This window comes from Pleurodeles waltl, chromosome 6 (assembly GCF_031143425.1).
Source record: "Pleurodeles waltl isolate 20211129_DDA chromosome 6, aPleWal1.hap1.20221129, whole genome shotgun sequence".
Taxonomy (NCBI): Eukaryota; Metazoa; Chordata; class Amphibia; order Caudata; family Salamandridae; genus Pleurodeles; species Pleurodeles waltl.
Window position 1 is genome coordinate 421,006,096 of NC_090445.1, and position 24,081 is coordinate 421,030,176.

Consider the following 24,081-nt stretch of genomic DNA (forward strand, 5'->3'; position numbering starts at 1 on the left):
ATGTTCTTGGGTTAGATTAATGAACCAACATAAAAGTGTCACCCACACAGACAAATATACAAGACATCTGAACCAAATTCCATCCCAAGCTCTAATGAAACCTCATTTGTAGCAGTATCCCCAACCAGCCAAAGCATATGGGAGAAATAATAGCCAAGAAAACCTTGTTTGCAAAGAGAGAGACAGTATTCGGCCACCTGATCAAAGCAGAATCAAAGTAGCTACAGGTCAGTGGACAAATATTGACCCCACACCCCCCCATCCTCCAAACCCCCTGCCTCCCCCTCCAATGGACCAGAATCCAAATTCAACCTGGACAGGAAGCTACATGATGAGAACCATTTTAACTATCGAACGGTTGTCAGTGGAACAAATGAATGCATTCACGAAACTGCTATCTGTAGGAGTCCAGTGGACCAAGCCTAGCATCAAAGCAAAGTTGAACCAGGGCAGCAGTGGACCAGTATACAATTCCCTTTCCCAGGTCCAAATAAATCCTTTCTTTTTGTGCAGTCTGTAAAACCACTTGGTACATTGTAAAGAGAATCTCACTAGCATGTCAAACCCTGTTCCATAGCCTCTGCCCTTGCATTCTTCTTTTATCTGCGAAAACCACAGATTTCTTTTTAATCGTTCCTTCAAGTCAACAAATCAAGTTCTCTTGAGCCCCCACACCCACTACAATATTTCATGGGTCCCCTTCCGACGTCCACCAAAGGAGTTTAGGAACTGATGAAACCCATCTGCAGGCTGGTAAAATTTGTAACGTTTGGGGGATCATTATTGGGACGGTGTGTGCTAATGCCACAAGCACCATGCCTTTGAGCTTGTGCATATGATAAATTCCAGTGCCTATCCTAAATCTTATTACAGTGAGACTGTAGTCGAACACAATACATTTATTCTTTGTGGATAATTAATGCACGCTTCTTTTTCCCTCCTACCAGCTATGGGGTACACCCTGGGAGGGTACCCAAATGGATTCCACAGCTTTCCCCGGGAAGGGCCCAACTATGCCTCATCACGGCATCCCTCAATGGGCAGCTTGAGGCACCCCTCAGTTGGAGAGGATTCTACACACGGCCTCATCACCCCTGAAGAGCAGGTGCGTACTGGTCATTGCGCAATGCATTCCTGGGCTGTGAGTTAATGTGTACCTATGACTGGAGTTAGTGTGCTCCAAGGCTTGAGGAACTGTATTGTTATTGTATTTACATAGTGCCTCGTTTCCCTAATGGTGCACAAACGCATGTCAGCAGACGGGACATGCTCCTCCGTGGGAGTGCTATGGTTGCAAGATTGTGTGTCTGTAAGTTGTGTGGCTTAAATGGATAGTGTTACTTGTTGTTAGTGGGGGTCAGAGTTATCTTACTATGAATTATCACTAAACGTAGCTATGAGGCTAAAACAAAGAAATGAGCAGTAGGGTGCTTCAGAGATTAGGGCGTGCTGCTGCTAAGGAATGGATAGGTATTAGGGTTGAAGCACACTGTTAACTTTATTCATTCACCCAACCCTTTGCCTGAGAGGTTCCTTGCATGTTGCTAATTTTTCCATTGACTTTCTGGGAGCACTTTATTTGGCCAACTGCATTTAATTGCCTCTCTCTCAACGTAACTGTGCTGAGGATCACACACCCCAGGTGCCTCTTGCTGATTCATATAACTAGGGTAAAGAGTAGTCAGTTACAGAAGCTGAAGCCCTCTTTACTGAGGATTGGAGTGCTCTGTCCTGCTTTGTCCCCCTGCTGAGCCTGGACTGAAAACTACCCAAGCAGCACTCTTAGAGCCTGCATTACCCTTCTATCTATGTGCTTATGCCTTGTCCATGAATGCCATCTTGCCAGTTTTTCTGACACCTTCTTCTCTTTCTTTTTAGTCCCACACATATGTGAATACAGCCACCGTGGAAGATGACCTGAGAGGTCGGCACTACATGCACTCTTTGCCTGAGGTCCATCCATCGTTCTCTGAACAGCCCCGACATCACAGTAGCTCCGGCTGCTCCTTGGAAGACCGAAACCCACAGGTGTACATGCAGCCCGGTCAGGTGAAGTTTGTGTTGGGCCCAGCTCCTGTGTACAGGCGTGTGCCAGTGAAAGCGGACAGTTTCTGCAGGCATCATCGGGAGTGCAGTGGTCACACGTGTGGGCTAGAACGAGAGCTCCCCCACAACAACAACAACGAGTGCAAGGAGGAATGCCGAGGTCCCAAGTTTGCATATGAGAACATTAATGGGATTCCCACTCCTGGCAGTATGGCTCTGAGGCGTGGGGTTGGAGGCCGTTTAAAGCTAACAGGTGATAGCCTTGGCTTCAACAGCTGTGCCCACAGGCGCATGGCCCTTCTCCACTACGAAAACCTGCCTTCTCTGCCACCTGTCTGGGAGTGCCACACCTTGCAAGATGAGGAGGATGAGGAAGAAGAAGAGGAGGAGGACTCTGTGGATGTGATGACACCCTCACTTAATGGCTATCCTGATGATCCTCTGCAAAACTACATGAACGCCGAAAGTGGAGGACATCATGGTGGCCTTCGCCAAGGGGACATGCCACCACATAGAAACTGCACTCCCAATGTTTTCAGTTTCGACTTCCGCCGGCCCTGTCCTGAATCCCGCCAACTGAACTACATTCAGGTGGAGCTGGAGAAGAACGACCCTCACGGACGACACACACCACAAATTCCTTGCACCCCAGTTCCTGCCCACTCTGCACGGCGAGCAGACTCTTATGCGATAATTGACTTAAAAAAGACAGCTGCTATGTCTAGCCTGCAGCGGGCGCTACCACGTGATGATGGCACCTCCAGAAAGACCAGGCACAACAGCACAGATCTGCCGCTGTGAGTGCAGTGCCACCACCAGCTACTTCAAGGCCCACCCACCATTCCTCATTACTTGTGGGGAGGCACTCACAAGCTTGTCAGGACCCCCTTCACCCCCAACCAGTAAAACGTTTACTTGTGCCAAGCCCACAATACAAGGAGCACACCATTGTCTGCAGCCTGCCTTCATCATGGGAAGAGAGGGCTGCTCACATTGGGCTTGTTCCATCTGTTCACGAGCTGCAGAAACTTGTAGGGTAAGGGGATGGCAAGCAACAGCGACGGGGTGGAAGGGCTTTTTAGCTGTGAAAGACTAAAAATCGGGCATGTTCGCTCTGTGTGTAGGTCTGCTCCCTACATTCCCTCTTGCTGTCATTTTTTATTTTTCTAGACATTTCAGAAATGGATTTCAACTTGCTAATTTAATTTATTAATTTATTTTTGTATTTATTATTTTTTTATTTTTGTAACTCATCATCTGAAAAAATATTCTTTTGTTTATTTTCTGAAGTTCGTAGCCAGTCATGGAGTGGAACAGTGCACCACTGGAGGGAGAATAGACTCCTGGATTTCTAGGTTTGCTGCCCCTTGTCATGCAGCTAGGGGGGAAGAATAGTGGCCTGTTGAAGGTAGTCTGTGTGTGGTGGGGTTAATCTTGAATGCCAGATGGTTGTGTGTTGAGAAGGTTCTGAACCTAAGGCCAAGGTGGGTTGACTCATACAAATGAGCCAGTCAGAGGCTCCTATGCTGGATTGGTCCATAGTTGTGTGCTCTACAGCATCATACATGCCAACATTCTAGAAGAGGAAATTGGGAGATTAAAAAAATAAATGGGAGCATGCATTCCTCCCAGTGACTTCTGTTGAAGCAGAGGCAATTTGAAGAGGGAAACAGCCAAAATAAAGCAATTTCTGGCTTTCAAAAGCGGGAGTTTCCCGTCTTAATCCGGTCCATTGGCATGTATGCAGCATGTACAAAATCCCTTGTAAATACAGCATGGTTGCGTGTCTGTTCCTCTACTTTTCAGGGCATTTGGGTAATTGTGCAACCTGTGGCATACTTTGGTACATGCTTACCAGGATAATCATGCAATATTCCTAAACTTGCCGAATGTTTCAGGTTTCCTTTTTCTTCTGTACCTCCAAAACATTGAAGTAGGCAACTTGGCACTATCAGTTACCTTTTTATCTGCTGTTTTGTAGGAAGATGTCCATGAGTTATCCTCCTTGTCCTTTAGAGTCGGTTCATATTTTTATTTTTTTTATTTTTTTTGGGAGGACTGTGCTTTGTCATCGCTTCACCAATAAATAACCCCCAGGAAAGACACTTATTATTGCAGCAGTACCCAAAAAACAAAACTGAGGTTGTATTTACTGCTTCTACCAAGAGGGGGGGGAGTGTAGATGTGGTTCCTTGCAGCATTAGCCTATTTGGGCACAAGCTTGGAAGTCTAGGCATTGAATATGTTAAATATGTTCATCTGAGCCTCCCATCAGATTACTCAAGGTATGGAATCCTTCCGTCACTGGCACTACATGGATTTTAACTTGAGGGAGCCCAGGGATAAAAGGCACAAACCAGTAGTCTTCCCTGGGCATCACATGTAGCACAGTTCTTGAAGTGACAAGCACAGTCTGAATTTCGCACTGATGGCTGTAAATGTCTTTGTATAAATTAAGGTGTATCCTGACTAATTTCACCTCCAACTCGAAGTATTCCGTAGTGTTAAAATTCAACCTTGCTCCGTTACTCTGGTGTGCAGCTGAAGCCCACTGTGGTTATTGCATTAACACTCTTTCGAATATTATGTAGATCTGAGCATTGCAACGTTTCCACCTGCACTATTAACAGTACAGCTTGCCTACTTAAAAGCTGCACTGTTTGGTTGATGTTGGATAGTGTCCTGAGATGAACGCCTCACAAAAGTGGAAATTCAGTGCCAAAGACTATTAAAATATTTCTGTGATGCAGTGAGGTTTGTGTACATCACATTACTAGGCAGCATGTTTTCACATATATGACAATATTTTTATGGTTCTGTAAAACGGGGTTAGTTGGTTTGTGTAAATATAGGAGGGCTTCATGCCACTTTTAGGTACTACACAAGCTTCTTCGATTCTCAATCACGCGATCTTTTGTTGATATACATTAGCACTGAACATTTGTAGTGGTTGGTTCTGGGAGCACATTTTATTATGTAGAACATGTTTTCCTATTTTAATACATACATAGTGGTGCTGCTGCAGGGCTGTCTGGTCCAACTTGATGGCATAATGCACTTACTTGGCAGCTAACGCATTACTCCATATTTTCTGTTCTGTGGAGGTAGAATCTCTGAACGCTAGACCATGCCTTAAAGATTTGTACTCTTACAAAACACTTTTGGGCGTATTTGCTCAGTCTTTCAAGTGCCTCATGCCTTTGAAATGTTTTCCATTTTCTCATCATGGTGTTTATCCCCTCCTTTTTCCTCGTTGTCATGTTGCAGTTTGGGTGCTAGTCCAGCTCACAGGGTGGTGACATTTTTACTAAAGATGGCCATGTACTTCACATTTTTAGTCTTCCTTGCAGTCACCGCATAGGAGACTGTTGGCACTGTTCAAAAATGTTGTTTGTGGTATGGACACAGTAATGGGATTCAGCTTAACACCCGCCGCCCCCTTAAGCATTTGTGTTCTTGATCCCAGCCAAATAAAAAGCCAAGCGAGAATTTTGGCCTGAGGTTTAACGTAGTCTATGGATTGACTAATGTGAAAATAACTCGACATTGAGAATTTCAGTGTTGAGGCAAACCTTTCTATAGTTGCTGATCCACCCAATGCAGAGGGCTTCAGTATTGAGCTTTCTGTCACTGCCCAACAAAGTGGGGACTGAAACCCAGTTTTTTCACTTCATCTCCTCAATTTAGAAAACATTCACCATGAGTTACCTTCTATAAAATGGGAATTTATTGTGCCTGGTTCCGGTTGGCCTTTGGCCTTTTTAATTCTAGGTGCTGTAGTTGCTCAAATAATCATATCAGACCACCTTTTATAAATCCAAAGAAGCCACTGGTGAGTTTTAACAATGCAGGGAATTACCTCCGCTTCGCTCCGATCATACCAGTCAAAGACATTAGAGGAAGGGAAAACATCTCGGTTCCGAATGTTTATGGAAGCTTATGTTATTGGAGAAAACACTGAAGCTGGTTTTAGACCAAGTTTGGGGACTGAACCGGTAATTACCTCCGCAATAGACTATCACCGATTGTTGATTGATAAGGGGTAGCTGTGTTGCCTTTTGCAGCATCAACCATAGCATCCTACTGCAACATCTGAAGAATTATGCAGTTTCAGGTACCGTCATCAGTGTAGAAAATATTTTATCACAGGAATCCAAAAGGTTCTAATTCGACCTTTCTCCTCAGTGCCAAATCCCTTTTTCTGGAATGTTCCCATACCTTTCAACTTATAAATTAATTTCACTGTGTGAGGAAGGGGTGGGGTTTTGAGGGGCAGGGCCTTGTGTCAACAGCTATTTAAGAGGCACTCTGCCCCTCACCAAGCCTCCCGCCCTTCCCAAAAAACAAATAGCAAAGGGTTAATGAGGCCAGTGTCCTGGAGTGTTTTCACACCTCTTAATGGACACCATCTGCTTACTGCCTCTAAAAATGAACTGGAAATCCACTGGTTACACTGGTTTTCAGCTCCAATTCCCTGCCACCGAGTGATTTTGGTTCCCTAACCAGGTGACCCAATGAAGGGAGTCGAAATTGTGTGACACAGGGAGGCACCGTGTGAATTGGCAGCTGTGTTCCACAGGGTTCGGTTCGGGCCGGTCACCCTCTACTCTTTAATCTGTATCGCAACCCTCTTGCCTCCATCCTGAAAGAATGTCATGTCATCCCCTATTATACGCCAAGCCTTGTACCTGCTTTTGAAACCGTTTTTCTTAGATAAATTACAATTAAAGTTAACCTCCTCTACATCAGAAATAATGTCCATCTAAAGTTAAATAAATCAATGGGATCCCCTCCTTATGGCGGACCACTGTGGACATTTGCCGTAAACAAGTTCTCACTGTTTAGTCTAGGAATGCTGTTACACTGTATTATTTTTGGAACATCAAATCTCAACGGTCACAGAAAGTTGTTTCTATCTTTTACACTTTTGTTGCTGAATTTTCCCATTCTCACTTTTTCCTCACAGAGCAGTAGTATCTGAAGCATTTATTCAATCTCTTATTGATTATGGTAACTTTTCATTTCTTGGTTTACCCAAGAAGAGTATTTGGAGATTAAAAAAAAAAAATCAGAACCCACTGATAGTATCTTAGTAACTTAAATAGGATGAGACCATGTAGCTAATAACATTCACAAGCTTCACTGGCTCCTAGAGCACAACAGAATTACCTTTATATGGGTGTGGATAATACACAACATTTCTACATTTAAGGCCCTAAATTCTTAAAGGAAAAATTCCCCACAAATACTCCAACTCGAAATTTGAGCTCTAATTCACAGTAAAATCCCAGATACCAGGTACAAGAATTGGGTTGGCAGAGCCTTTTGTGTCCAGGGTATGGGAGATTGGAACAGCTTACCATTGAGTCTGTGTCCCAACATTTCTTTGTTGGAATTTAGGAAAGCTTTAAAAGTCTGAATCTTTAATAAAGTAGCCTTTTCACTCTTCTGCTTGACTGTTATGTCTGTCTTTTAGGTCTTCTCAGTAGCCCCAAAAGACTCTTAATACAGGTATATAATGTTCAAATAACCTAAGAATAGTCATCTATGATAAGAGTAGGAAAATTAGCTCATCTGGGAGATAAAATGCTTTAAAGACCAAACTTCATCGAATTTAGGATCGCACATACCAGAAAAATGTGACAAAATACCCACCTTTTCAGTTTCTCTAGAATCATCATAGTCAAAGGCTCTTCACCTTGTGGCTTTTTACAGATATGACCAGTGAGATAGCAAAGCTAAAATGTCTCAGTTCCACTGCAGGTTACGAAACATCTGTGACATTGAATCTCTGGAGAAAAAATCCCTTTTTTTTTTTTTTTTTTTTTTTTTTTTTAATAACCGTGGTATGATTTTTCTTATGATGCCATTTAAAGTGCCTGCAGTCGGAAGAGTCATCTATTTTTCTTTCGTTCATCCTCTATTTCTGTGTACAAGTAAAGTCTTTTGCATGCATACGAATGGACAGAATATGAAACAGCCACCACTTCCGCTCTTTCGTTCAGCTAGGACAGGACAGTCTCTGTGGAAATCTGTATAACATATGGCAGATTTCTTCCAAGTGATCAGAAAGTGGGGGGAGAGAGAGAAAATCCCTTCATTCAGCGACTTCTTGAGTCTCCATCAGTTTAGAAACAATGACTCACACTGGACACCTATTCTGCTGAACACTGTTTTCAGGCTGGGAGACATCTCCAGCTATGTTTTTCAATGCCACAAAGTTATCCAAGAGAAATACGTGCTACATGGTTTACAAAATGCATGGTTATTGTGCCCTGATGCCATTTGCATCATTTAGATTTTTGGGTTGTAAAATTGCATAGCTCACAAACCTGTCTGCAACGTATTTTGGGCCTTGGTGATTAGTGGCCTTACAGCAGAAAAAAAGGTAAAAAACTGATATTTTATTTGTTGTGATCCAGTGAAGGGCATTGAAATGGTGGACAATAAGCTCAAAAGTGCTTTGTAACTCTCTCTAAAAGGGTGGGCAGACACATTTTTAATGCAATGTAGAAGACCTTAAACGACAGTTACAATTATCTTAGTCTAGATAAAAAGAGGCTTGAATTATGGTTGCCAACACCCTTTTGGAATGAGGGGCAGGGCTTTCTTAAGAACTTCAAGAAGAAGAAGGAACATAAGCGAACAAACTAGTTTTAACATGTTTCTGGAAAAGAAGATTACTGTCAAATATATAAGCCCAAAAATGTGTACAGATCGGCAGGGTGGAGGGATGGGGCCATACAAAGGCAGCCACCAATAGGCGTCACATATGGACATCTCTCTACAGGCAAGACTTTCACTTTTCACTGTATTGAGGGGTAAGGAATTGCCCTCATCCATTTTGATATCTTGGTCATGCATTCCCTGAATCTTCTTTTCAGTGAAGTGGAGTCCTATTGTAGTCTGATTATTAGGTGTCTCATCTATGTAGGCAAAGTATATTAAGTCAGATGATTGTATTGCAGCTGCCAGAGTTGTCACAAAGGGGTTTAAAAAGAGTAGGGCTCAAAACTGAACTATGTGGATCACCAAATTGATGATTGTTCTGGTTAGATAAGGATTGGGGAACCACCATAGCTTGTGTTGTATCTGTTGTGTATTAAAGTATTGGGGAGACCCGGTCAAAAGTTGCAGACTTGTCAAACGGGATCACAATTGCAGCCTTACCAGAGTCTAAAACTCTTATTTCATTTAGTATGTAAATCAGCAAGGATTAATTACTGTACACTTGTCTTAAACCACACGGCTGACTGTTGTAAACAGCAGAGTCTTCAAAAAAGCATGAAAGCTTTTTATCAGTATATGCCTCCAAAATCTTAGCAGGTGTTAAAAGCCATAACATTGTTTGATATTTAACCATCAAATTGGGATCTGCATTAAGGTTTTTTTTTTTTTTTAAGAGGGTCAGAACCCATGCCTGATTGTAAGCCTCAGGCAACTTCACTAGCTTATTTGAGGCACTAAGCAATCTCATTAGAACTGGAAAAATAGCTTTAGCCAAATGCAAGGGGGATTTATCTGGATAGAGGTCTACTGGCGAGCCCGACTTCATACTAACACTGCATTTTGAGCCTCCGAACAAGTAGCTTATTTAAAAAACTGCCTCAGTTTATCAATTTTATTCTTAAAAATTGGATTAATCCTAGTATAATTATTGCAATGGGGTGCTTGTTGTTTTGACAGCAGTCTGGAATGCTGAGGTTTCTTAAGATAAGAAAAAAAATAATTGTGCTTATTGGCTGGTTGATGTATTTGCAAACCGCAGTAAGATACTGTAGTCCTTCTCACTGATTTTTTTATGTTCCATCAAGCATTATGAATACATTTATTCCGGTGGAGGGTTTTTAAAGGAAGAGTTGAATCAAGCGTGAAGGTCAGCTGAGTGTTGTATTCTTCAAGAGACACTACCGTTTGTAGGGATTAGTGCAAGGATGTCGGCAGCTGTGAATAAGAGTGACTCTAATGTAGGCTCGGTAGACAGTTTATGCCATGTTCTACTACATATTAATTTGCTGCTTAGTGGATGGCATAGCTAGATCTATGTAAAATTCAAAATACACCTCAAAATGGTCTGTCCCTACTAATGGATTGGTTAAGCAGTTCTTAATCAGTTGGGAACACCCAAAAATAGGATCCAATGTGTGGCCTTTATAGTCTATAGGGCCTAAAACATGTAGTAGGTTAACTTTTCCGTACCCGAAGTTGTGCATTATTATCAAATGAGGACTTCACATGTACACTGAAATGCCCTCCACCATGCATATTTGCTGTTTTATAGTGCCCAACAGGGAGGTAAGATTCTAAAATGGCTTTAAGAAAAAGGAGGTCTTGAGGAGAGGGACAATACAAAGAGAACACATTTCATGCAATTATTGGCATTAATAATAAGCTCTGCTATGGCAAAATTCAGAGTTTTGATTACATGGAAGGGTGCAGAAGTTCAAATTGAAAGGCTTTGTAAAAATAATTGCCACGTCTTCACCCCTCCAATCTTGCTTAGAGATGTTGTAGCCTGGCAATATGGCTTGGGCTCAGCTGTTTCAAACCACAGATTCCTCACCTTTAGAATATTCTCAAGGCGCCAGACTGGATCCGGAAATGTGCTTATCAATTCTTCCCATGCACTGCTAAATGGCATCCGCATCATGCAACTCCACACTGACTCTGTACTGCCTCAGACATGACTGAGCACAGTTGCATTTAGGCACCACCACTGCACACTGATGTCAGTTTATTTCTTACAGGGAGTCGAAGAGGGCTGAGACACTCAGAAAACAAATGTTCTCTGTGGCTAGCATAGCACTGAGGTCAGCCTGTGCTGTTTGTTTATTGGGATAATATGCACAAGCGCTTGGGGGCATGGCCAGCAAGAACTTGCTAGCTGTCCTGGAAGTACTTAGGATTTCCGTGACTCAAACCATTCAAGATGGTCAGGGTGTGGCTAAACATGTGATTTGTACTGGCCTTGATAGCAGTGATTGGTGCCAGACAGTGTAGTGTTTCATCTCCATGTGTGGGTGCATTCCATAGGTTTATCAGGAGACATACAGGCCACGCTTATGGAAATGACTCTTGATGGCTCCCGCCTGTTTGATGAGAAAGCAATTTCTGCCTTTGAATGTTTCAAGGAGAACAGTGCCACATCACACTCCCTCAGCCTTTCGGTTTCCTACTGTTTCCCTGGCCCCCTACTGCAGTCACCCCAACCTTTTCTAGGTCGGGCACATGGATCTGGCAGGCAATGCACAAGTAATCCTGGGCATCAGTCCTCCCAGTCCCCCTCCCCTGCTGCAACAGGCTTCAGGCCATTAGCAGTGCACAATTCAGTACTTTCCCACAGGGTGGTGATCCATCACATCTGATAAATGGGCCCTCCAGATTGTTCAGCATGGCTATTCCCAGCCATTTCTTTCTGCCTTGCTGAACCTTCTTCCCACATCAGAACAGCTCTGAGGAGCACATGTGCATTCTAATGCAGAACTTGTGAGCTTTATTCTTCAAGGAGCCATCAAGAGGGTTCCAGACTTGAGACAGGTTGTTAGTCTCGCCACTTCCTTGTGCAAAAGAAAAGTGGAGGTTTTGGGCCTATCTTTGCTCTCTGAATGCCTTCCTACGGAAGGGCAGATTAAAAATGATTACGCTGGCCATGGTTCTGTCTGGCCTAGATCTCAGTAAATGAATGGCGGCCTTTGACACATGCCCATTCTACATTCTCACAGATGTTACCTACTATTCAAGTAGGCCAACAGCATTTTAAATTTTCTCAGCGCCACTTCGAACTCACCAGAGCCCTTGAGGTGTTCTGCAAGTGATGGCTGTGGTCACTGCCCATCTTTGGTCTTTGGAGGATACCAGTTTTCTCCTACCTCAAGTACTAGCTGTTGAAGGCTGACTCGCCATAGTCAGTCGTGGAACACCTCCAGACAATGACGAACCTCCTAACATTGTTGGGGTTCTCAGTCAACAAGCCCAAGTCGTATCAGACTTTTTTGCAGAGGCTTCATATCTTGGACACAGTTCAGGGCCTCAACCCTGCCTCAGCAATCCTCCACCCAATTTCCCCCAGTCATCTGACCCACTCAATTGTAACAACCCCAGGACATCTGGGCTATGATCCTATTGGTTCAGCCTTGATTCTGGATCTCCTAAGAAGCTTGGAGGCATCTGGATTTTTTTAGCCTCTGCATCATCCTCCCTGACTATGCCATCTGCTACATGTCTCTGCAAGGGAACTTCAGGTTCCAATGGGTCCAGCACCAAGAAAACCTGTCAGGTGCCATTCGCATTTTGGAGAAACTCCTGCAGTGTTGACAGATGTGTCACTGCTGGGTGGGGGTGGCTCCATATCAGTGTGGGGGAATTGTGCACCATTTGTCTACTGTGGAAGGCCTTCATGGTGTTTATCAAAGGGAGGCTGGTGCAGGTTCTCTTGAACATCACCATGTAATATTGCGACAAGCTGGGCGGAGTAGGGTCCAGGGACTTGTGCCAAGATGCCCTGAGCCTAGGGAGCTCTGGTCTTTTCCTTAGTTGTGAACCATCTGGAGGGTCTCTTTGAAGGGCGGAAGACCTCAGCTGGAGTCAGCCAGTGTGTCACAAATGACATCTGCATCTCAAGGTGGCAAAGGGCATCTTCTAGCAATGGAGGAGACCCCTATCAATAACTTTTCACCACAGTCATTAAAGCACAGTGTCAATGGTTTTGTGCTTTGTAGTTGCTGGGAGGAGACTTGCCAGAGATGCATGCCATCTGGAATTGGACATGGGACTCCTCTACACCCTCTTACCCCTGCCCTTCTTCCCTCGAGTTCTGAATAAGATCAGGAACAACCAGGCTCAGGGCATCCTAGTGGCTCCGGACTGGGCCAGAACAGTGTGGTGTCCTGCTGCTGGGCATGACCATGCCCCATCCAATCTTGCAACCATTTCAGGAAGATCTTCTCTTTCAGCGGCAGGGCAGGGTCCTTCAATTGAGCCTGCTCAATTTACATCTCTATGCGTTTAGACAGAAGGGCAACTCTGATCTGCCACCCAAAGCAGCGGATATCCTCCTCGCCACCAGGTTTCAAGTCCATTTACGCTGTCCTGGTGTGCATTACACAAGACAGTGCCTTTACAATCCAAACTGTCTTATGGTTTACTGTTTTTGTCTTAGGCCCAGCAAAGCATTGCAATCGCCACTATTTAAAGGTATCTGTCAGCCCATTTGGCCTTTTTTTGTGTTTACCAGACAAACCGTCAACATTTAAATCACCTGTTGTGATGCAGTTTATGAAAGGGTTGACACATTTGCTCTCCTAAGCAGTTTGAGATGCCACAGTGAGACATTAACTTGACATTTCTTTTGTATGCCCTTCAAACCAATGCACAGCCGCTTGTTGTATCTTCTGACTCTGAAGACAGTCTTCCTCGTATGAGTGAACTCCGGGCACTATCAGTGCAAACACTCTACACCATCTTTTTTCCAGACAAACTGATGCTGCGGACTCTGGCGGCCTTCTTGGTGAAAGTCCTCACTCCTTTCCATGTTGGGCAATCCATTATTCTCCCATTGTTCTTTGTCTCGCTTCACCTTTCAAAGGAGGAGAGGCTCCATCAATTAGACCCCAAAAGTTTAATCTATCACATTGATCGTACCAAGGGCCATAGGGTGGGCAATAAGCTTTTTGTGGGGTTCTCTGGGGCAAAGAAGTGTAAGGCTATGCAGAGCAGGACTCTGTCAATGTGGATATTCCTCTGTATTAAGAATTGTGGCAAAAAAGGCAGCCTCCGTAGAAGTTGAGGGTCGATTCAAGCAGGGCTAAGACTACTACCACAGCATTGGCATGCAGAATGCCTGGCCTGGACATATGCAAGGCTGCGACATGGGCATCAGTGCACATGTTCATGAATCACTACTGCCTTGACAACCCTGTCAGTCAGGAAGGTAATTTCACCCGTTCAGTCCTGCTTCACTCTTTGATTTGAGCCCACTCCATAGACTCTCCATTTTTTAAAAGGTATTGCTTTGGTATCTATTCTAAAGGTGAGGACTCTACGGTTAGTCTTCACTGCCCTCCCACCTTCCTGTTCTTCAGAGTGGCCTCTTTTTACCTTCTAAAAAGGTCAGAGTTACAGATCTATACTCTGGTACAGGCAATAGTTAATGCTCAGCTTCTGAGGTTGTGGAAAGTGTCCAGCAAGAAACTGAATCCAGAATGCAGGGGTGGAGCTTATATGTGGCTGTGGTCTGTCACCTCTGGGGCAGTACTCAGTCAGCTGGTAGGACCACCAATAAAAACATTTCTAAATACAGTTGGGTGCCTGGGGAATTTTCTAGAGGTGAGGAATCTGTGATGTGATGGAGTATCCACCAGAAGGCATATGTTACCTACCTTGTAAGCATCTGTTTGTGGCATGTAGTGCTGTAGATTCACATGCTTTGCATACTCCTGCCATCTAGAGTTGAGTCTGGATGTGTACAAATTGTTTTTCTTCGAAGAAGTCTGAGTCACGAGGACTAGTAATTCCTCCTCCTGGAGGCCCAACGTATGGGCATCAACTCCATTGTTAGATTGTTTTCCCACAAAAGGGTGAAAATGGAGTGTATAAGTGCAAGTAATGAGATGTCCATGTAAATACAGTGTAAGAAAACTGCAACGGCCACTGGTGTTTGGGGAAGGAGGGTGGGCACGTGAATCTACAGCACTACATGCCATAAGCAGATGCTTTCAAGGTAAGTAATATTCTGTTCAAGGCATGTATGGCTGTGGATACATCTGCTTTGCATGGACTCTAAAGCAGTCCCCCTCAGAAACAGTGGCAAACCTGTGGGTGTTGCAGTTGTTTCAAAAAGTGCACATAGCACAGCCTGACCATTGGTTTGTTGTTGTGCTAAAATATCCCCATAATAATGTTTGGTGAAGGTGTGTGGTATACACCATGAAGCTGCCTTACATATGCCACCCATTAGAATGCTTCCTAGAAAAGCCATGGATGCTCCCTTCTTCCTAGTAAAGTGTGCTCTAGGAGTAGTAGGTAAAGTTTTTTTTTGGCTTTAGCATAACATGTTTGAATGCATTTTACTATCCATACGGCTATGCTTGATTTGGATTTAGGATTCCCCTTACTGGGTGGTGAAAAAGCAACCAGAAAAGTTGTATTTTTCCGAAAGTTTTAGTTCTATCAATGTAGACCATAAGAGCCCTTTTACCATCTGATATATGGAGAGCCCTCTCTGCAACTGACCCTGGTTATGGGGAAAACAACTGGTAACTCAATTGATTGGGATGAAAATGGGAGACAACTTTAGGTAGAGACAGGGTAGTTTTATACACAAACCCTACATTTCTAGGTCACTGGAAGAAAGGTTTTACTATGGTTAAAGCCTGGAGCTCACTAACATGTCCAAGTGAGGTGATAGTGATTCAGAAAGCCACTTTCCATGAAAGGAACTGAAGGGGGCATGTATGGAGTGGTTCAAATGTAGGACCCATAAGGCGTGTAAGAACAACGTTAAAACTCCATGAGGGTGCAGGCGAAACTCGTGATGGCTTTAATGACTGGTATTTTGAATAAAGAGACATGTTGCCTATTCTTTAGATAAACAGCCATTGCAGCAAGATCTAATCTGATAGATCTGAATACTAAACAAGCTTTTTGTGGATGCATCAAGTAGCAGACAGTGTTTGTACATTGGCTTTTGTGAATGACAGCGGGAAACAAATCTTTTCTATTTTGTCCCATAGCAAGCTCTAGTGATATGTCTACAGGCTTCTTCAAGAATTTTCATACACTCAGGTGGCAAATTAAGGTAACCAAATTCTAAGAACTTAGGATCCAAATCGCCAAGTTGAGCGCTTTCGGTTCTGTGTGCCTGATTTCTCCATGGTTCTGAATGAGAGAGTCTGACCTGTTGGGGAGCTTCTCCTGTGGAACTACAGAGAACTACTAGTGTTGTGTACTAGGGTTGGCAAGCCTTGTTGGAAGCTACTAGAATCATAAGGGATGTTTGCCTGAGCTTCTGAACCAAAAATGGAGCATAGGCAAATACCCTCACCAACTCATCAATAGTGTGTTGCCCTTGGGTATTGGGTGTGGGAACCTGGAGGTGAAGTTTGGGCATTTTGCATTTTCTGCATTTGCGAAAATGTCCATTTGAGGGAATCCTCACCTGTGGAATTATGGAGGATTTGCGGGTTGAGTTCCCGTTCCTGGACTTGTTGCTGCATCCTGCTGAGGGAGTCTGCAAAGTCGTTGTCAATGCCTGGGAGATATTCTACCAACAGGTAAGTGTTGTGGTGTAGTGCTCATTTCCCAATGATCTGTGATAGGCAGGATACTTGTCGATCGTGGTCCCCCTTCCCACACCTCCCCCACTGTTTTTGTAGTTAGTACGTGGCAGTCACGTTTCCATCTGGATTAGAACTACCTCGTGAATGAGGGGAGGAAAGAATGCTTTCAAGGCTAAGTGAACAGCTTGAGGCTCTAGGTAGTTGATAGCGAGACCCTGCTGTTCGTTGTCCCATATACCCTGTATGATGAGATCCTTCAGATGCGCACCCCATCCCGTGAGTGAGGTGTCCGTTGTGACAGTGAGTTGGGTAACAAGGTAGAGAAAGCCCCCCCCCCCCCCCCCCCTTTTCAATAGATTGTTGGTATTCCACCATTTCAGAGAGTGATGGGTTTAGCTGTCTATCAACACTAGATCTTCTAACTTACCCTGTGACTGGGACCACTGTCGCGCTAAACACTCCTGTAAAGAGCACATGTGTAATCCGGCATGGGGTGCTATGGCAATGCAGGCAGCCATCACCCTTAAGAGGCACAGGACTGTCCTCACTGTAAGTTGGTGATTAGTCTGAAGCTTAGGTAAGTGTCTGAAACTTCTGTTCTCTTGTAGGATTGGTATAGGCTAATCATATTTTGGTGTTTAGAATAGCCCCTAAAAATGGTCTCACCTGCAGAGAATATAGGTGAGACTTAGGAACATTGATGGTGAATCCCCAAGCGGTGTCACAGATCTATTTTAATTTGAGGGTGCTGTAAACACTGCTGGTGAGTGTTGGCTTTGATAAGCAAATCGTCCAGATATGAAAAGACGTGTACTTTTTGTCTGCGTAGGCGTGCTGCTACCACAGCCAGACACTAGGTAAATACTTGAGGTGCACTAGTCACCCAGAAAGGAAGGGCCTTGACCTGATAGTGTTAGTTGCCCACCATGGACCTGAGATATTCGCAATGAGCTGGATGAATTGGTATATGAAAGTAGGCCCCCCCCCCCCCAAATCCCTGGTGTTGGTGAGGAACAGGTTATATAGCTCCTTTGAGAAGAACAACTTGTATGTCTTGTTTGAGCAACATTTTATGTTCTGGTGATAACCTGTGAGTGTGAGGTGGAATGTTGGGTGGAGTGGTAGTGTGCTCCAGACAATAGCCATGTTGGATAATGGCTAACACCCACTGGTCTGATGTAATTTCTAGTCATGTGGGGAAGAAGTCCTGTAGTCTGCCCCCATCAGGTGCTATGTGATCAGGGTCCAGGAGAGGGAAGTTATTGCTTTTTGGAGAGTGTATGTGGAAAGGCACCGTCATCTCTTCCTTTACTGTTATTGCCCCTGTAGCAGCCACAGTAGTCGTGCCCTTGGGATGTGCTTTGGCCTTCCTGTTTTTGATATGGAGTGGAAGCATCTGAGGGGGTGCTTTTTGAGATCTTGCAATACTCTGGAAGATGAAAGGTGCTATGATGAGCGGGTGTTTGAAGGGCCCCCATTGCTTTAGCGGTCTGTGTCTTTTTTTGCTTTTTCAAGTGAGGTGTCTACCTGATGCCCAAAGAGATGCTCTTTATCAAAAGGGACATTTATCACTTGCTGTTGTACCTCTGGTTTAAAACCAGAGATCCTAAGCCAAGCATGGCGCCTTAGTAATATGCTTGTGTTAATACCCTATAGCTGCAGTGTCGGTAGCATCTAGCGCGTATCATATGAAGATATTGGATATTAGTTTTCCCTCTGCCCCTAGTTCTTGGCCTCACTTCCTGTGCTCATCTGGGACATATTGGAGTTCATCCTCCATCTCATCCCAGGTGGCACAGTCATAGCATTACAGAAGGCCCTGAGAGTTGGCATTGCGACAGTGATCGCAACTCTTTCCCCCATAGCATCAGTACTTTTACTCTCCTTGTGAAGGGTGATGAGGGGGAGGGGGAGTAGGTAATTCACACTCTCCAGCATGTTTACGGGCAGTGGTGGTGGTGGTGACAAGGGAATCTGGTGGCAACTTGCCCCTAATGTAGATTGGATCTGATGTTCAGGATTTGTACTTCTTGTCACCCCTGTGGTGTTATGACCCTAGTTCTAATAGGATGTATCCATCAGTGTGTCGTAACGTTCATTTAAGCACGGGGGATACTGTGTAGCCCTATGAGTGGTGGGAAGTGTGTCAAAGAGGAAGTCCTCCTCTAGAGGTTTCTTATGTAGTTCCACACTGTGGAATTCAGCAGCCCTAGCTATAACCTCCTGATAAGAGGCGGCATCAGGAGGCAGCATCAGGAGGAGAAGGGCAATTAGGGTAAAGGTCTGGATCTATATCCGCAGAAGGATCGGCATATGTATCCAAGGGGTCATCTGCTGGTGGGGTTCCAAATGTACCCTGTGTCTCACCATACCCAGCAGTGTCTGATTGAGGAGACCCCTATGGTGATGTTTTTAATGGGTCTTGTCAGTCATGTGGTGGAAAAGGTGGAGGTGGTCGTGCAGAAGGTGGTGGAGACGGAGGTGGTGTGGCATGCGGAAGGGGGCAAATGGTTAGTAGCCTTGTCCACTCTTTTCCTCTGCTTGGGGGAAAATGGCATGTCCAAAGCCTCTTGAAAGGTCAGCTTCCTTTTAGGTGGTGGAGGAGGCCTTTGCCAGTATTTGTTAAGTGTGTATGTGGCTATGAATTTGTTTTTGCCACAATTCTAGCTGTTTCTGAAGTCTGTGGGATCGGTTCCATGGATGTTTGAGAACCGGATTGGCTTGAAGTTCTTGATTCTGAAGATTTTGGCTTTGGCATGGAAGCTCAGCCTGGGATAGCGATTGTGAACGTCGACAGGTGGCTCGGTAACGATGACTGAGTAGGATCAGGGGGACATTCCGGGACCGAAGTACTCCGTGCCCAAGGCTTGAGCTTTGATAGAGGTTTTGGTATCAAGCTGAAGGGTTAGGTGACCAAACCAGTTGCACTGTGCTGACCACAGCTGGAAGGCAGTAGTGGAACAACGGCTGCTGAGTGTGGATCCATAGGAGCCACTTTGGTGGGATCTGAGCGATATATGGGGGCGGAGAGACTGTACCCTCAGCTTGCTGAGCAGGCGTCACGACTTTCATTTCCAGGTCGACTTCTAGGTTAGAGCCGGAATTGCCCTCAATAGAAAAGGCCTTTTCCTCCGCAGCCGACGTTTGAGGGTGGCTTTCCTCTTCTTCGGTGTGTTCTTTGTTGGAGTGTTGTCAGTGGTCCTACTCTACATTACCAGGTGATGCGCTCAACAGTCTCCAAGAGTCTTTTCTGCGCGGAACAATTTACAAACGCCGCAATCAACTTCTCTGTGCTTGGGGACAAACACAGGTTGCAGATGAGGTGCTGGTCGTTGCGTGGATATTTTGCTTGACAGTGGGGGCAAAAACAGAGAGACGTCTATTCCATCACCAGGCAAGCATTCTTGAAAGGGAGTGATGGAGACTGAAGAGGGAGGCCATAGTAGGGCCATGGTCAAAAGGAACCAAAACGCTGTAGACTGTTCGGTACACAGACGGAGAACATGATCGAAAAACAGTACAGACGAAAGAATGACATGCGAAACTTGCCAGGACACGTCCGAACTTGATGGCAGAAAGTAAACTCTCCAACAATGGAGTTGAAGCCCATGTGCACTGTCACTGAGAGGAGTCTTCACTAAACCTCGTGACTCGAAAGACTTCATAGAGGAAAAACAGCTTGTACCCATCCAGACCGTATACTAGATGGCAGGAGTATGCAAAGCGTGTGTATCTACAGTCGCACATGCCTCAAACTGCGTGTTTTTGAAGGTAAGTAATTTGTTTGCAAATATTCCAATCAATAAACAGATTGTAGGTCTCAGGTGTATGCTTTACGAGTGACTGCGCATTCAGTAATATACATTTTACAGGGCCTACAATGGGGCTCAAGTAAGAGGCATGAGGCTCAGTTATAGGGCCAAAAGCGCTTTCCATGTATAAATTTGAGCAAGTATACCTATTTAGGAGAGTAATCGATTTCTAAAGTAATTTAAAGGGATAGAATCCTATGCCTGTCTTGTATGTAGATGGACTTGCCATGGCTCCAGCTGCGCACCCACTGCACAGACATACTTGATGTCGAAGACGCCTAGGACTTCAACTTAAACCAATACCCCCAAAATGGTAGTATCCTACCCATCTAGGTCCTTTCAGTAGGCTGGTGAGTGTAGTACTGGTAGCATAACCATTCTAAAGCCACACACAAATAGTAAGCTTAGCACCTTCACAGGTTTACAGAGCTAAAACCCACATTTTTGAAGAACAGTCATCTGATACATACTTTTACTGGCACTAGGTCCTTCCATTGCCACCTGGTGGTCATTCATAATATAGGTGCACCAATCCCACAGGAGACGGTGGATTTCATCATTTGGGAGAACTCACAGTAGGTGATCACAGGTGCTCTTTGTAAGATAGCCTAGCCAGGTAGATCCATTTTCTGACTCCTCCACCCTTAAGTCCAACGTCCTCACTGTGTTAATAGCAGCTCCAAGAGAAAGCATCAGTCTGTCAGTGAAGGGAAAGCTTAGTCATAAGAGAAGAGGGCAAGATACCTTTCTCCACTACTGTTTATCCAGACTCTAGTTTCCCTCCTTTGCTTAGAAGCCTGCTGCTCCAGAAACACAGTTGTAGCAAGAAGCAGCTGAGGTACTGAAACATACAGGCCTCTGCTGAGCCAGCCTGTGGTACAAATTAGATTTGTCCCTTCATACACATGTGTTAAAGCAGAAGGTGATATTTCTGGCTTTGAACTCCTTTCTTCAGAGGTGCAGTCCAGAAAGTTGATGGCTAATAATGCAGGCCTTCATTTACGTAACAGAGCAAGGTTGCAATCACTGCTTGCTGTCAGTGGCTCTGTGGGAGTGGAGCCTGAAAGCACAGCATGTTCCTGCTAGGATGTCTATCAACCCACTAGCACCAGGATATCTTCTGAGGTTGTAGCTGTTGTTTTTAGGAATCAGTTTATTCATTCATTGCTTGATTTTTACCCAAATGTCGCTTGGGGGACACCTACCCTACAGCTAATGACGTTGTCAGTAGAAGTCTTATAGGCCTAATTAACATAATACTTATCTTCAATAACATTCTTGGCTACAAGATTACGTCATTAAGAGATAACTATAACTTCTGAATTTCTATGGTTTTGTGTGCAAAATCTGGACCTAACTAAAGCATCCCTGTAACCTTTGTTTTTTTTTATCAGTGAATTTCTGTTTTTTAACGTAAAGTCATATTTAATTACCATATGTAGAGGTGGGTGGGCTGCAGGACCTGGCTTCCAGCCGGGCACTGTAGTCAACCCCCAAAAGGCAGCCAACCCAACATGGCCGTTAGCTTTGTGCAGCGGGGATTGGCCACAGGGCGTGACCCTAGGGACCACATACCCCAGGGCCGTTTAAAAAAATAAAGGGGCCCCTCTCTTCCTTAGTCCTGATCGCCCCTGGGCCACTAATTAAAATTACGGGCCAGGGGCTAAGGGACCAGCCCCCAGGGTCTGCTTCTGGCCTAGTCAACCCATCCTTTGGAGACCAATGCATTTTTTAGAGGGTGGGGAGCACATGCCTCCCCTCCCTAAACCAATTTCGGCTAAGGGGACCCCATCTCCCAAGACCCAGCCAACAAAGGGTGGGTGCCCACCAACCACACTATCGTAGGGGGGAGCCCCAAGGCCTCAGCCTGCTCCCCGTATCCAGTGGAGCTGGCATTGCTCCCACCCGCAGGGAGCAGCTAAAAATCATGCTCCCTTCAGGCGGGAGAAAGCTGGTCATCTGTTTTCCTTTCAGCATCAGTGTGAGCAGGGAAACAGATGAAAAGTCTGCTTCCAGCGGGCAGGAGATTTTTTTCAAGCTCCCGCCCACTGGGAGCGGACCATGTGTTTGTCCCTGATTGGTGGGAGATTTGATATTGTTCTCGGCAAGCGAGATCAAACCCATTGCATATGAGCCGTCCAGGGGAGATGGAGTCCCCAGGTCCATTAATGGTTGAGAGAGAGGACCCACGGGGCCCCCTCCAACCTTGCATAATCTGCTGGGCCCTGAAGGATAGGGTCCCTGGGCTGAAATCGGCCTGGGGAGGTTGGGGGGGAGAGGGTTACACCCCCCCTCCCCCCCCCCCCCCCCCCCCCCCCCCCCCCCACACACACACACACACTTAATATGGTCCCTTGGGCTGAAACCATGCTTGTTTTCTTTTTTTTTTTTTTTGCTGCAGATTTGTGGATCCACTGCAAATTCAGGGAATTTTTTTTAGAAAACCAAACAACAACAAAAAAACGGTTTTGGCCCCAGGCAGGGTCCCTACAGCCAGGCCTAGGGGGTCAGGGTATTCCTACCCTTCCCCCTTGTGTGTCTCTTTAGTTTTTTTTTTTTTTTTTAAAGTACTTGGGTCGGAGGCCTAAGATAGCTGCCACCACTTCCTGGTATAGGTGGTGGCAGCTAATTGGATCTCAGTTTCAAATCGGTCGGCTCCACAGATCCTCCTTATCCCTAGCTAAACATAAATGTTTTTACTTTGATTCCAAAACTACTGAACGGATTTACACCAGATTACAAAAAGCACTCTGCCTGGACCAAGATCTAGCTTCCTTTGGTAGCTGTGTCTAAAATCCCTATGGAAAATTGATTGCGGAAAAATGTGTCTTGTGACCCCCCCTTTTTCTCATCCCCTGCTTGATAAATCATCCCAGAACTTTCCAAAAAGAGGCTGAAGTAACTGGCAAACGAGTTTGTTAAATTTCCTGAAGATTCGTTAAACAGTGCCAAAGTTATTAGCAAAACAAAAAACATCCCTACTATGGAAACTAGGTCCTCACTATAACTAATGGTGGAATCATGTGGCTGTATATTAACACCATTTTCTGACCAAAGCTTTTTTTTTTCCTTGCCTTCATCGAGGAATGGGTTATTGAATAGAGCCATATCTGTCTCACAGCTTCCTTAATTGATCCAGTTTACTGCACAAACAAATCAGAATCCCATTATAAAATGAAGTGCTGTAACACAACCAAATGAACCAAGACTGCTTTCTTTCTTCAGAAATAAAGAAGCAGTATTTAGCAAAATAATGTATTAAGGGCCAAGTTTCTAACTTTCAGATATTCTGAACCTGGGTCCTTCTTAAGTAGCCCCCATATTCGTAGTAGACACTTTGATATTGTCTGCTTCCTAACAACTTTACCAAACTGTTGTCCCAATAAAATGAATGATTAAGTTATCATCTGCTCTAAAAGGAAAATAATAATAATAATAAATAACGATGTATAAATATAACTGCTCATGCCCTCCTATACTCCAGCATATGTATCCTCTTCCCCGCCAAATAAGGATAAATATAATCTGTCAAAAATACAGCTAAGACATAACATGCGAGTCAAGGAACTCTGAAGTCACCTCAAATAATCGAGAAGGGTGAACTCTTAGAACCATTTCATCTTTAGTGAATGAAGTAAAAAGAGAAGCAGATAAAGCCTTCAACATGCTAACATTGCTCACAGAGGTAATGTCCAACAAGAAGACCGTTACCCAAAATAAATGATGTACGAGGAAAAGTATAAAGAGGCTCAGAGGGCACCCCTATTCTAAAGTCAAAACCAAATTCATATTCCTTTCAGGTACAATCTGAACGTTGATGAAAAATACTTCAGTTGGGTGAAAGCAAACATACCTAGGTAATCTTTCATCGTACTTACATTGAGACGTGTCTCAGCTGAGTTGCAAAACAAAAAAAAAAAAGAAACACACCTGAAACGACTCCTCTT

The 24,081-nt window shown here is 44.6% G+C and overlaps 1 protein-coding gene across 3 annotated transcripts in view; it reads left to right on the forward strand.

Annotated features, from left to right (window-relative positions):
* Positions 1 to 5,553, forward strand: part of FRS3 (fibroblast growth factor receptor substrate 3) — a 97,688-nt gene extending 92,135 nt beyond the window's left edge. For all 3 annotated transcript variants that reach the window (XM_069238410.1, XM_069238408.1, XM_069238409.1), the window contains 2 exons: positions 948 to 1,105; positions 1,879 to 5,553. In XM_069238410.1, the coding sequence (XP_069094511.1) occupies positions 948 to 1,105; positions 1,879 to 2,847 (1,127 nt within the window). In that variant the 3' untranslated portion in view covers positions 2,848 to 5,553. The remainder of the gene's footprint in view (positions 1 to 947; positions 1,106 to 1,878) is intronic.
* The last annotated feature ends 18,528 nt before the right edge of the window (positions 5,554 to 24,081 follow it).